Source organism: Diuraphis noxia, unplaced genomic scaffold (assembly GCF_037042655.1).
Source record: "Diuraphis noxia isolate RWA-SAM2 unplaced genomic scaffold, SU_Dnox_SAM2 contig0002, whole genome shotgun sequence".
Lineage (NCBI taxonomy): Eukaryota > Metazoa > Arthropoda > Insecta > Hemiptera > Aphididae > Diuraphis > Diuraphis noxia.
The window spans coordinates 7,933,889-7,948,676 of record NW_028301712.1 but is presented as its reverse complement, the minus strand read 5'-3'; the positions used below and the strand labels follow the sequence as shown (position 1 = coordinate 7,948,676).

General features: G+C 27.3%; 1 protein-coding gene across 1 annotated transcript in view; it reads left to right on the top strand.

The window, feature by feature from the left end:
* The window catches only part of LOC107168197 (acetylcholine receptor subunit alpha-like), a 67,396-nt gene that overhangs the window by 1,250 nt on the left and 51,358 nt on the right, over positions 1–14,788 (top strand). The window contains exon 2 of the mRNA XM_089221635.1: positions 10,885–11,000. Coding sequence (XP_089077761.1) covers positions 10,946–11,000 — 55 coding nt within the window. The 5' untranslated portion in view covers positions 10,885–10,945. The remainder of the gene's footprint in view (positions 1–10,884; positions 11,001–14,788) is intronic.

Sequence of the window (14,788 nt, the reverse complement as noted above, 5' to 3'; positions counted from 1 at the left end):
TTAATTACTGATTAGGATAATAAAATTTCGTATGTACTTTGAGTCTAATAATTAATGTGCTGTGGATAAATACCCGATAGGTTTTTAGTATTTATTTGGTATTTATCCATGAGTTCTTGTATCCAAGAAGTTACACAGTTATCAACTCAATATAAATACATATAAATATAGGTATTTAATTTGTATTACTATAATATTATACAAGTATTAATTATTTGGTACATATTATACTGAACAATTAAATCTTGAATAATGCATTTAGTATTGGGAATCTATTGTGCCCAATGGTACAGATTGTATATTTCTTGTTAAATTGAAAAAAAAGCATTGGGAATCGAATTAATTTGATTCGTAGCTTTATTTTCGTGATTAATATTTGATAATGATTGACTATGTACATAATTTTGTTTATTAAGTTCAAATTATTTATTTTATCTTTTATTTTGTGATATAAAATAAATAATATAATAGGAATTAAAATTAGGTACTTACTAAGTACAAGATATTGAATAATATGAATGTATTATTATAATAAATATTATTTAAGTAGGTCCTTAAAATTTAAATTTGCCCATCACTAAATTTAAATATTAGTTTTACTTACGTACAATAAACTAAGATTGAATTTTAAATTCATTTCTCGTCCTTGCTATTTAATAATGTCCCGTTAAAATACGGTTATTATTTTACTAACGTAGTTGTCTTTTTATGCTGTCGTATGCAGGTGTGCACCCATATAAATACGCAAGTTACTGCTGGATGATAATTCATAGCAATTATTTAATAAAATAATAAGGTCGAATAGTGTTACTTTAGATGATTGATGTACGATTTTTGATGATAATTACAACATAGTTTTAAAAAACAAATAAGACGCATTTTATACGTGATTAAACAACAACCGAATTTTGGAATATCGTATTTATTAGGTATATATCGGTTATTTTTTTAGTAGTTTGAAATTATCGTATTCAGGTAGAACACAATTTCATACACAATTTAAACTTTAAATATACAGGATATTGATCACGATACAAAAATATACACCACTACAAGATACTGAGGAAAACTTCACTTCTCTGAACTTTATTTTAACCTACGAGACCTATAATAGTACAAGTGTTATAGAATATCGGTTAATGTTTTTGTTTTGATACTATAATCGTGACAATTATGTTAATAATTCTCGAGACAGTAGAGTTGTAACTATGATATAATATAACTATATTATAACTTAGGTATTTTTTTTTGAATTAATACTCTTTATCTAATATCTTAGTTTAATATTATATACTTAATAAGTATTACTTATATATTATATATATATATATATATATATATTATAATCAAGGTTTTTGCAAAAAAATCAAAAGATACTTCAAAATTATTTATTTTACTTAGTTTAGTAATCACTTATTAATACATACATACTTTACATTTATAATATACTAGAAACAAGAGTGATGTTAATGGCATATCTTATTTGTCAGAAATATCTGGGGGATGAAAAAAATCTGATAATTCCTCATGCCCTATCATTTAAAAAACACTGGTGTAAGGATCTTTAAATCACCATTTGCAAATTTAATTTATTGGAGGTTAAATGATTGGATAGAATCCCTCCTAACAAATCTATGTACGAGGCAATAAAAAGACGCAAACAATAAAATGCATACAGTCAGAAAATAATAAAACATTATATTGTCATTAGTAGATATTCTAATAAAAATGTTTCTTAATATTCTATAGTATCTAAAAAAATAAATAACTAAAATCATATTGGACACACCAAAGAAAATAAATATTAGATATATTATTTAGCCATCTACTAATGCAAAATATGGATATTTTCTAGTTAGTTGTTGTCCACCTAAAGTGTTTTGAAATTAAATAATTTACGTGAGAATAGCTACAGGACCTATTTATTATGTAATATATGCACAAAAATATGTCATATGATATATGAAGATTAAAAAAGAATCAAATTATGGTGTCCGATGTTATAACCCAAATGATAACCTACTTTTCATTATTTTTTTAATCTCAGGTATAAGTAATTTTCAAGCTTTAAATATAAAAGTTACAAAAACTAAAAATAACACAGTTATTTATTTTTTATTGTTATTCCTCGTGTTATGGATGTGCACTTAGCGACTCCGTAACAAATAAAAAATAACGAGACGAAATTACTTTGGCTCAAAATTATATTCTTTATTTAATTGTTATAATGTTTTAAAATGAATACTCTGAAAATGGTCTGTAATGGTAATGCGTTACTCAAAGACTGACTGCTACGCGTGTGTGAGTCTCCGCATACGAGCTGGTCGTCCGTTCAAAAGGGTTTATTCAGCAAATTCCTTAGACCAGTCGTATGGAGAGGGAGTCCTACACACGTATCAGTTTACAATATGTTTAATTATTTTACAGCTAAATACATTAATACTAAAACGCATATAGAATAATGTTACAAACAGTATTCAGTGGTTGTTAACACTCGTTAGTAGTGGCTAACCTTGTATTGATGGATACCCTCTGGTCGGTGTAGTTATTTCATCATAAGGCTAATATCTACCTATAAGTCATAAGCATAATATAAAGATATATCCCCCTCATCTGGATAAATAGTACCTCGAAACAAGCTCTTACGCTGGAATCTGTCCAAAAAAATTGTTTACATTTTATCTCATTTAAATTTAACATAAACAGACCTACCCACGGCACATATAATAATGTTTTAAATTTTCTTAATATTTCTCTACTCTCTGACCGTCGTACACTTTTACTCTCAAAATTTTTACAAAAATTAATATTAGGTTCAATAGATTGTCCTGAAATTCTCTCTTTAATCCGTTTTAAAGTTAATTAACTTAATACTAGAGATCCAAAACCCTTTTATCCACTTCTTTCAACAAAAAATTATACCTTGAACTCTCCTGCTAACCTTCTTATGACTGCAGGTAATACTTTTGTCTTTGATTATATTTGAATATTAATTTGTATATTTGATTTGTATTCTATGTCTACTTTAGCATTATTATTTTACTTATTCTTTAATTTTAAGTATATATTTAACTATATAAATTATGTTTTACGTATAAACACGTTTTTCACACACAATGTATTATTATTATGTTTTAGGACTGACGTCCGTTTATATTAAATAAATAAATAATAAGCTAATGGTCTGAAATTTGATTTTTATTCATCAAAATTTTCAGAAATATATATTCTGCTTTTCTTGGGCATATGAAATTTGTCAGTACAAACCTTGTGCTTACTATTAAAAAAGTCAACTATTACTTATATTAAATTGTTTTTGTTCTCGCGGAGAATAAACATAACATAATATCATTATTATTTTGTATTGATTTTATGAAAATTGCGCTTACATCGTCGAGATAACAATGGCTGAAAAGTAAACAAGTGATTATTGAACGATCGTTGAATGCCTATAGTTGCAGATAATATGGTAAAAACCAAAAATACTTATACCGCAAAAATAAAGTGAAATTAAATAGCTAAAAATTATAAAATTGTATACTAGTAAAACGTATTTGTGATAAAATACGTATGTTTAGGCATAACAATTATATTATATTTAGGAAATTTAGGTACATTTTAGAGATGGTTTGATCTGGGGGGAACTAAGAGCATACTTTATTGAATATTAACTCACAATGAAATAAAATTGAATTATTATCGATTGGGCGTATAAAAAACTGGCGAAAAATGAGTCTGCTGTAAGATCGTTTCTCAAATTTTGTTGAGTTTGCAAATTTGTTGACCTTAATGTTGTAAATTTATTAAAGTATAATGACGATAGGTACCTATAATGTAAATAAAATATTTAAAAGTCAGAATATTTGTATTAAAACAAAATTTAAATGTGTTTATTTTAAAAATAGGTATATAATGTTATGTATCTTGTATAATTAATATTATTGTAAAATTATATTTATTACCTATAAGTCACTAAAAAACATATTATACACCACTTTATAGTATCTATAGTGAAATTTGGAGAATATTTTCATAAAGATCAATAGAAAAAAAAATGAGGATTACAGACTTTCTACAAATGAGGTCCTAGTTTCACCTATATGTAAATCTATTTTTAAACAATAATCACGTGATGTATGATTAATATTATACACAATCATATTATATGGACCCTGAGGTTAACAAAGAGTAGGTATACTTATGGGCTACAGTTTTACACATAGATGTATATGTCGGAGGTTTTTGATGATTAATTAACCAAACCAAAAAGTTGCATGCCTTTACTCTAGATACAGTAATAATAATAATTACTTATAGTTATATTATGATATTATATCCTATACATTGATTATCTAAATTATGCGTTGTAATCAGTTAACATTTTTTTATTTTACCAAATGCATTTATAAGTAATTATTGTATAACTATACTACATTTGGATATTATATGTGAATTCGACTATTATATGAATTAAAAAAGGTATGAGAAGGGAAAAAATGATAGGTTAGTCTATGTTTAGATAAATCCAAAAGAAGAAATAATTTAATACTACCTACATTTATTTTTGTATTTATTCTAAAAAAAAATTGTATTTATTTTTTGCAGATAAAAATAAAAATATTTATGTTTTTAAGTAGGCTTCTGTAGTAATTTTTTTTACAGAATCATTTTTATATTATTCGTCATGTCCTATCCATGTTTTTATTATCTATGAATTGTATCTATATTCTACACGCTCTACGATTAATAAATTATGATAATGATAATACAAAGCCTATCCCATCCGTGATTATATTATTATTGTCATAACTGCCCACTAGCAATATAGTGTAGCGCGTAAACTGGCATCGCTGTACGAGTAATCGAATTAATAGTGTCACCTAAATCACCGCTTGAATTGCCTTTGACCGGCACGATAACTGTTTTGTTCACAAGAACGGTATGCAAATAAGACGCGATGCACGCACACCGATGACACTGGTGTGAAAAAAGCCTTACGACGAATAGCAGTAATAATAATAATAATAATAATAATATATTGGAGGCCATCAATTCATTTTTATTTTAATAGGTTTAAAAAAATATACATATTAATAGGTTACTATATGCACATGTAAGCACAAAATATTGTTTATAATTTCTATTTATCTTATTTTTAAACTCTATATTTAGAGTGCTACTAACTGCACAGTTTATATACATTAAAACGATTATCTTAAAGAACTTTTAAAAACTTAAAATTAACTATGTCCAGTTGGATAATATCAAAATAACGACTTATCGATATCTTATGCATTATTCACGATATTGGTACATTTTTCTATATAATGTTACAATACAACTTAAGATTATGTGTGAATGATCGAAACAATCATGCTGTTATTAATGTTTCGTGGTTTGAAAATTAGATGATTCAATAAAATTAAATTTGGATGTTATATAATTTTTTTATGGAGGCAAATAATATTATAGATGTTATAATTTTTTAATAGCCTTGAATGTGTTACTTGAATTATGTTGGGTAGGTACATAGGTACATACTTTTTTGAACAAAGTAAAATACAATTTTATTCTCGGAGGTATAGTAATATTCATTACCTAGATTCTAGGTCCTAGAATACTATCTAATATCATCTATATGTAATTTTATTTTGAAATATGTATTGTGTATAGTAATAATTAGAGATTTGTTATTTCAAAAGATATACTTCAATTTTACACGATTACAAAAACGTAATGAGTGGAACCGAAATCTATATGGCTATATATATAGTCATATTTATACCTAAACATATGACTACGAGGTTGTAGGATATATTAAAGTATATAGGAATATAGCTAAATACTAAACTACTTTTGAGAAGGTTTTGTTTGTGTGTTTTTATTTTATTTTGAGGATTTTTTTGTAAACATTTACCAATACATAATATCTATGATATCAGTCTAAGGTATTTTATTATTTTACAGAATGCAATATAATATTTATAAAAACAACCTTACTGTTATTGTGTAGAACAGAATTAGATGTTTTATAATACATCATGTTTATATTATAGTAGATAAGTATCTACCTATTTATTCTATTTTTCATTCTTTCTTTTTAGCTTATCTGTAAAAAATAAATTGATCTTTGTTCATCGCTCGAAAATCAATGAATTTATTATCTAGGTGATATTTTGCGAACATAAATTATGTCGAAATATTATATGATATGTTGAGTGGATAAAATAAAACGTTGGGTGATAATAGTAACATGGGGTATTGCAGAGGCATTTTATATATGTGTGCGTGGGATATGGTTTCATGCAAGCTGTCCTATAGCGACGAAAATAAGAGGGCGTTAGAAATAAATTGTGACGGAGTAAGAGACGTACAGTCGAACAAATCAATCTTCATCATTTTAAAGAAATGGAAAATAGAAACGATATACGAGACCAACTGAAAAATATAAAACTTTTGATTGTCTAATAATATTTCGTGATCTATATAAGACTTCTGTAATGAATCTGATTTTTTATTTTAACTTTTTACAACCTATCTAGTGGTGACTACTCATTTGTTAAACAAATAATTTAAATTCAATACATTTTTAAATAAAAATAAATTTTAAGTCTGAGACAAAGCGCCGGATGAAAGGATAACTTCAGCGTATTTGTATTCTTTGTATTTGGCTATTCGATATAAGACTTTATTTTTTCTCATCTAATTTTGGTGCTAATGTCTTTCACTGGTATATTTTACAGAAGTTCATAATTATTTATATGTATACACAATGGGTCAGTAGTAAAGTGTCGATACTAACTGGTTAGTGGTTAGGCACAAATAGGAGAGCCGGTCTAGGCGGTGGTGTTTGATACTACTAGGCGCTGGTGTGGTCCTATCCATCGTACAAAAATAAATTGTAACGGATTGTTTTAGATTAATACAAGCTTTCATAAGAGGTAGTCGTGTGACGAATCAAACTAGGACGGTGATAGGTACTTAAATAAATGACCGATATAAGGTTATTATAGTCCGGGGGTGGCCAAATCACGGCTCGCGAGCCGCATGCGGCTCTCGTCACAGTCGTATGCGGCTCGCGGTCTTATTTACAAAAACCAAAATATTTTAATTTTTTTTGTATACATTTATTAAAAAAAAATGTTTTTATTGTATTTATTTAAGGCTATAGTATTATAGTATATAGAATATAGATTAAATAAAAAAAAAAAAATTATTTATATGAATAATAAATTGAAAAATTAAACATTATAAGCTAATTTTGTTTGCATGGTAATTTTTTCGTGTCTTACTGTTTTAGTAAGCTTCTTAAGATCTAGTTGAATTGATGTAAGAGCAGTTCTTAGTAATTCTGTAAGATGATCATCGGTCAAATTTGAACGATATTTCGACTTAATTATTTTCATTGTTGAATAAAGTGATTCACATGAATACTTGAATGAAACTTTTGTGGTATAAAAGTACACATTAGATAATTTGGCTCTGGATATAATTTTATTAATACATGTGGCTCGTGTACATAGTCATGTTGGCCACCCCTGTTATAGTCTGTCTGGGTCCTGAAAAGGGTCTTTAGTTTTCGGGAGTATTACTCTCAAGTTCTTCGGACGTAAGGGTGATTATTAAATCACCCGATGAGTCCATTAATATTGTACGGCAGTTGCGCGTGTGTGCACGCGCGGTGTTGCGGGTACGTTTGGTGTGACGGCGTTTGATTGTGGATGTTTGGCGTGTTCTGATTGGCTGGGTTTCTTTAATGGATCTGAAAAGAACCGTTTTGTAGATATGCGTTGTCGAGTCACAACATAACGAGTTACTGGAATTTAATCAGCAATAAAAGCCCAACCTCCAGTACTCTAAGCCTCAAAAATTTTATGAACCTATAGGTTATCATTATATATTTATATATTTTATATTACCACCAATATCATGTTATGTATAACATGATTAACATCATCTATATTTCCTACACCAGTACGACTACGAATTCTGAGTCACGTGAAGCTATATTATATTTGAATTAAAAAGGAGGGCGTGGCTAAATTTTGTTTTTCGATTTTTTTTTCTTTCGTAGTACATTTGGTGTAATAAAATAAAATGTGAAATGCTAATATCATTTCAAAGTTGAAAATATCTTAAATTATTATTACCTAAACATTTTAAATGTACAATCAACCTAGAACTTCTATTTTTATTTTTACATTTTAACTCATAATATCATTTATCATTTTTTTTTCACTCACATAAGATTTGTTAAAAAATTTAACAATGGTATCTGTTTATATTTTAAAATGTATAGATATTGCGACGTATATAATTTAGGTATTTATCATAAATATTTTATACACATAAAAAGTCCAAGAAGGGGAGGAGCTTAAGCTTTAAGGTCTTTTAAGCTCTCTTGAATCCACACCGGTGAGTTACAACTTATATACATTACTGCAACTGGTGTCCATTTATATCACGACTGTGATCATAAAATTCGACTGATTATAAACATTTCCTACGAATTACATTTGAATACCTACTTTCTAATTTTATGCAGCTTGCAATAAACGGTGAAAGATATTATACTAATAGTTTGAAATAATATACTTTATATAAGTATACTACATAAAACTTTTTGTAATACAATTACACTTACGTGCATCTATTATTACTTTCTAGGTAGATATCTACTCATATAGTGAGTTACTTTCTTTCGCGATTAGACGTAGTTTCACTCGTTGATTTATAATTTTTTCCACAGTATAGAACAAAATTAAATGTAGGTGAATAAATTGTAAAATTGTGGTCACTTTATGATTTTTGTTTGAATACTTGAATAAAATTATTAAATCGAAAAAAAAACAAATTTGATATACGGATACATATTGTTAACACTTTCCCCCTCCCAGATAGTGATAAGGCATGGGCTGAACTAATGTCCGGATGGGCAGGGTAGTCAGTTGGTTGGAGACCTGCAGTGGATGGTGTTCCCGTGTAGGTATTGTCCTGAGGCCAGACCGAGCTTGTAGTGATAGTAGTCCAAAGTTGATAATTTGATATAGAAATAATTTGTGTAATGTGTTAATGTGTTAATGTATAGAATTAACTTATAATAAATGGTTCATGAAATTTAACGAGTGTGTAGTTATATTTTTTTTTTGCTGTAAGAAGAATTTAACAATATGAAGTTTTATACCAAGTAAAATTAGGATTTCACTTATCCTAAAATATATTTATATTCATATTCCATGGGTTCATTAGTTTTTGAAAACAGTTACACGTGCTGTATAATATTTTCATTTATTATGGCAATTTATAAGTAAAATGTAGTCTAAAGATAAATTGTATAACGATCTTTCGTTCCGTAGCTATATATAGACTCTTACTCGTGGCATGTCATACGTGACTTCTTATTTCGGTATTCACAACAAGAAAATGGAAATTCGAACATCAGGACGTCTAGTCCTATATGAAATATGTATTATGAGTTATGATTATTATGTATTATTGATATACTCACAATTGATCGTTAATCATCATTCGTCTCCAACCATTATATTGATGAGATCATTTTTTTATATGTTATCGTTTGATTTTTTTCCACGGCTTGCCGCAATCATCATGTATATTGTATGAGAACGGACCCAAAAATACAAACTCTCTTTAAAAAAGAGAACATACTCTAATCTTTATTAATTTAATACCTATTTTAATATAACATTTATAAAATAATAATTTACAACTTTAAGCATAATTTATTAATTTAAGCCTCTCATTACATAGTCCTTACACTGAAGAATATTCGTAGGGATTTCCACCACAGAAAATTTATAATTAAAAATATTTATTTTTTTTGTGATAATTAAATTATTAGTTATATTTTAAGGTTAGGTATTCATATACATACATAAACATTTGATAATAAAAATAAATTATAATAATGTGCATGTAAATTTGCAAACATACCGGAAAATTTTTATTGCAAAGTGAATTATCGTTAATCGTATTGCAATCATATTATTTATACACTTGATTGGTTAGCCGAGAATATAATATTAGTATATAGATATATAATCAAGTGATTATAGAATCTAATATAGAATGTCTTACAACAATATATTTTAATATGTTTTAGGTACAGCTAAGTTATTGTAATGGTTTAATAATGTAGAACCAAATCGATTTTTTACTTATGGAATAAAAAATAATGTTTTTTTGAAAGGTTTTTCTGTAGTGCCTACTCAGTTATTTTTTCGAACGAAGCTAGGCGAGCTAGATGGTTTACTTTTTCATTTTTCAAACAATTTACAATATATAGTATATACTGTACAAATCCTTAATGCGAATTTAATGGACGCTAAAATGCTCAAAAAAAAAAAATGGATAGTTTCTATACAGTATCAAGTATTTAATGTATTTACTAAATTGCTGTTGATGACGATAAATCAAATATTTAAAACTAATATATAAGGAATATCGTATATGATATATTTTTATGGATCGTTATATCGATCAAAATTAAATAAAACACTTACTATTGTTTTTGTTTTAAAAATGTTATATCGATTATTGTATTGATTCGTTTACATATTATAAGAGCAATTGAAACATCTACACCCTGAATAAGTACTTGATTTTTTTAAATATTCTATAATATTATTATACTATATGAATACTAATTTGATACAAAATTACATTAACACACAAATGTATAAAAAAATTCAACTTAAATAATAATATTGTAATTCGAAATTTTAAGATTGTCGTATAAAATAATCGTACAATTTTAATAACGGTTCATATTGAAACTATATAAATATAAAATATTGAAATCTATATGTATATTTCCAGACCATACACCAAAATAAAATATATTAAATGTATTATATTTAAAAGTTTCAGGAAAAAATGCGATTGTGCAACCTCATGCTGTGACCTTTGATATGGTCACCGAAAAATGAAGACGTTGGCCGGCGCCATAATACTATGCATCATGCTCGTCATAATTTCTGGTACGTAAAATAAATTAACCTATTTTGTAATAAATAAAACTTATAAGTTAATGTTATTTTATAATACATACATTTGTTCACGAAAAAATAAAATAAATATATTTGTTTGTACATATTTTAATTATGAGTTATGACTTATGACCTATTGGCCATTAGAATATATTTTATTATTTTTAATTTTAAAACATTTTAAGGAACTAGTATAAAAAATATTTCAAGAATTGTTACGTAATCAATCTAACTTAATTCTACGAAGTGAGTTCATAAAAAATAAAGTTTTTATTCCTAATTTGTTTATTAAATTTAAAAATATGTTAGGATTATACAAATAAAAGTAAATGATATTAGTAGATTATACTCAGCACAACGAAAAATTGAAAAATCATCTGCAAGTCTGGATATTCAATGCAGTATATGATTTCATATTAATATAATGTTAAGTTCTTAAGAAAATTTAGATTCTATGTTATAAGAATAAAAATTATGTGATTTCGCCAAAACATGTTGTCAAAAAATTATACTTGTCCTTAATAACAGAAAAAAATATAAATAAATTCTTATTGAGAAATAAAAGTGATATATAATATTACAACTAACAAGTTGATAAATATTATCGTATTATATTCTCTAGAAAAAGAGGCCAAAAACATATAAACGTTCAAATAGATGGAAAAAACATACCAAACAATAACACAGTCAAAATTCTTGGCCTGAAATTCGACACAAAAATTAACTGGATTCAACATCTAAAAGACTTAAAAACGGATATTAATCAAAGATTGAATATAATAAAAATGTTAAGTCACACCCAATGTGGAGGAGACGAACATACACTTATCCGCATACATAGACAACTTATCAGAGCAAAGTTAGACTACGGAGCAATTCTATACCAATCAACCAGTCACTCACATCTAAAAATAATAGACAGCGTACTAAATTCCAGCATAAGACTATGCATTGTGGCTTTAAAATCAAGTCCTATAGAAAGCATAAGAAACATAGCGCAAGAAGCTCCTCCAGAGCTAAGAAGAGCAGAGAAGACACTCCTCTACTCTGCTAACATCATTAGAAATGCAGACAATCCAACCAACAAACACATAGCCGAAATCACTAAGATTGCCAATGATGATAAAATCCAATTGGGAAATATACTCAAAGTAAACCCTTACAGTTTCTCGCCATGGTCTTTCAAATTGGACATAAATATGGAGCTAGCGCAAAATAAAAAAGAAAATACGAACCCAGTAATATACCAAGAACATCTGAGAAAAGTACCTACTTGATACGTACCAAAACTGCAACATGTTCTTCACAGATGCTTCAAAAACTGAAAAAGGAGTTGGTATTGCAATTGTACACCCCGATACAACTATCAGATATAGATTACCAAATGAATGTTATATCTTTTCTGCTGAGGCAATAGCCGTCCTCAAAACGATAGAAGACATACAAAAACAAAACAAAATGCTAACAAATAATCTGATACTCACTGATTCATTGAGCACACTACGAAGCTTAGAAAATACTACAAACCCATCTGATATTGCTAAGAACATACAAGAAAAAACCAACGAACTAAAGCTTAGGGGAACAAATATCACTTTCATTTGGGCACCAGGATACACAAATATTAGGGGGAACGAGACGGCAGACCAAGCAGCAAAGGAAGCGGCACAACCTAACAACCAGAATATACAGTTCCTGGACATAGTAACATATGACGACATCAAAACCCAAATTAAAAACAATACACTAATAAAATGGCAAACGCACTGGTCAAAACAACGGACCAAACTCAATGAAATAAAAAACACAATCCTAAGTTGGAAAAATCAATATCTCAGCAGAAGAGAAAAAATTATTATAAATCGTCTCTGAATAGGCCACACAAGGATGACACATAAACACCTCATGGCCAAAGAAGAACCCCCTCAATGTGCAGCCTGCGGGGTTACACTAACTGTGAAACATATAATAACAGAGTGTTATCAATATTCAGAAGTTTTGAAGAAATACAACATTCCACCCAACTTGTATGGAGCTCTGGGACCGAGCAACGAGACCACATTGAACATGATAGCCTTTCTTAAAGGATCGGATTTATACAACAAAATTTAAACATATTGTTAAAAAAAAAAAAAAATTGTAACATTAATTTAAATAGTAACCATATGTAGTTAGCATCATATAAACATTGTAATATCCTTAAAATTGTATCTTAACAAAAAACTAATAGCCTTTGTTGTTGATGTTTTTTTAGTTCAATAAAAAAAAAAATAAAAAAAAATATTATCAATATTTATATTTTATTGACGGACTGAGCCCTATATAACAGTTAAAACATATCACAATAACGTGTAATCTAATACAAATACACAAATAAATGTATACAAAATAATTAACTCAGAAGTAATAAGTATAATAATTATAGTACCTATACATATTGTCGACGTAATGCGCAAGCAGTTCCGGCAGCGTCGTCGATATCACGAAAAAAAAGTACCTATAAACATAGTAAGACCTAATTATAATTGTATCAGAGTGCTCTTCCTGACCAGCTGCATCATATAATATTGATCCAGAAGTAATTTAATGTGTATATTTTCAAATATTTTATGCTATTGTGTGTATAAGTACTATAGTTTCTAGGTACATATTATTATAATTTAAGCGTTCTTTATATGTTTTTAAGCTTTAAAAGTACCTATATCTTACCCATATAATGATAAATATGCGGTCCACACCCAGATCAGAACAAAAAACGCTGAAATTTCTAAAATTAACTAATTTAATTGTCAAAATATAATTGTATAAAAGAACTTAATGTATGTGATTTAAATAACAATTAAAAATTGTGAACTAATGGTCTATGCTGCCAAGTTGTATTTTTTTAAGATCAATAAAAAAAAAAAAAAAAATAGATATGGATATATTGAATCATATTAATCTAAAATGTAAATAACCATACAACCACAATTAAATTTACCATTTTTCGTTAAACTAGTATACAATAATATGTACGATAAAAGTACTGAATAGTGTTCTTATTTTAATGTTTGACTGTTGTGGAGTACCAACCATAAAATATAATACAACTATGGTGTCATTCGTAATATTTAATTTAGAGATGAAACACATGACCTATTTATTCTTTGGGAATTTGTATTTAAAAATAGTAATGTACGGAACACTGAGTTTTACATAAATTTATCATTATATACTATCTAGATATTACTTTATTAAAAAATATAGTAAGTTTAAACATTTAGTTAATTAAATAATTAAATAAAAAGTATCTAGATTTTAGATTTGCACATGAGGAGGACGTGGTCAACAACCTCCCTTCCTGCTTCACCATCTTGAGGCACGCGGATTATTATAATTAATTAAAATTTGATTTTAGTTTAACGTTTACATATTTAAAAATATATTATATACATTTGGGAATATGTTAATTCCCATTATGTTAATTTTTGTTTTTATATTTGGTTCATTAGAGTCGTTAGTTATCACAATAACTGTGATCTAATTATTATGAACAAGTAGTAGATCACATCGTATAATCACTCCAACGAAACGTAATACTTCATTCACAACAATAATAATACCTATATTAAATGATCGATTCTAGTCATTACTTATTGGTTATTATAGTTATTACTAATAAACGCTAATAACTTATTATATAATTACAATTTACTTTACGAGCTACGAGCTATGGGTGTTCGAACCGGAATAGACTACACTGTAGTATAGTAGATTATAAATATTAATAATACATATTT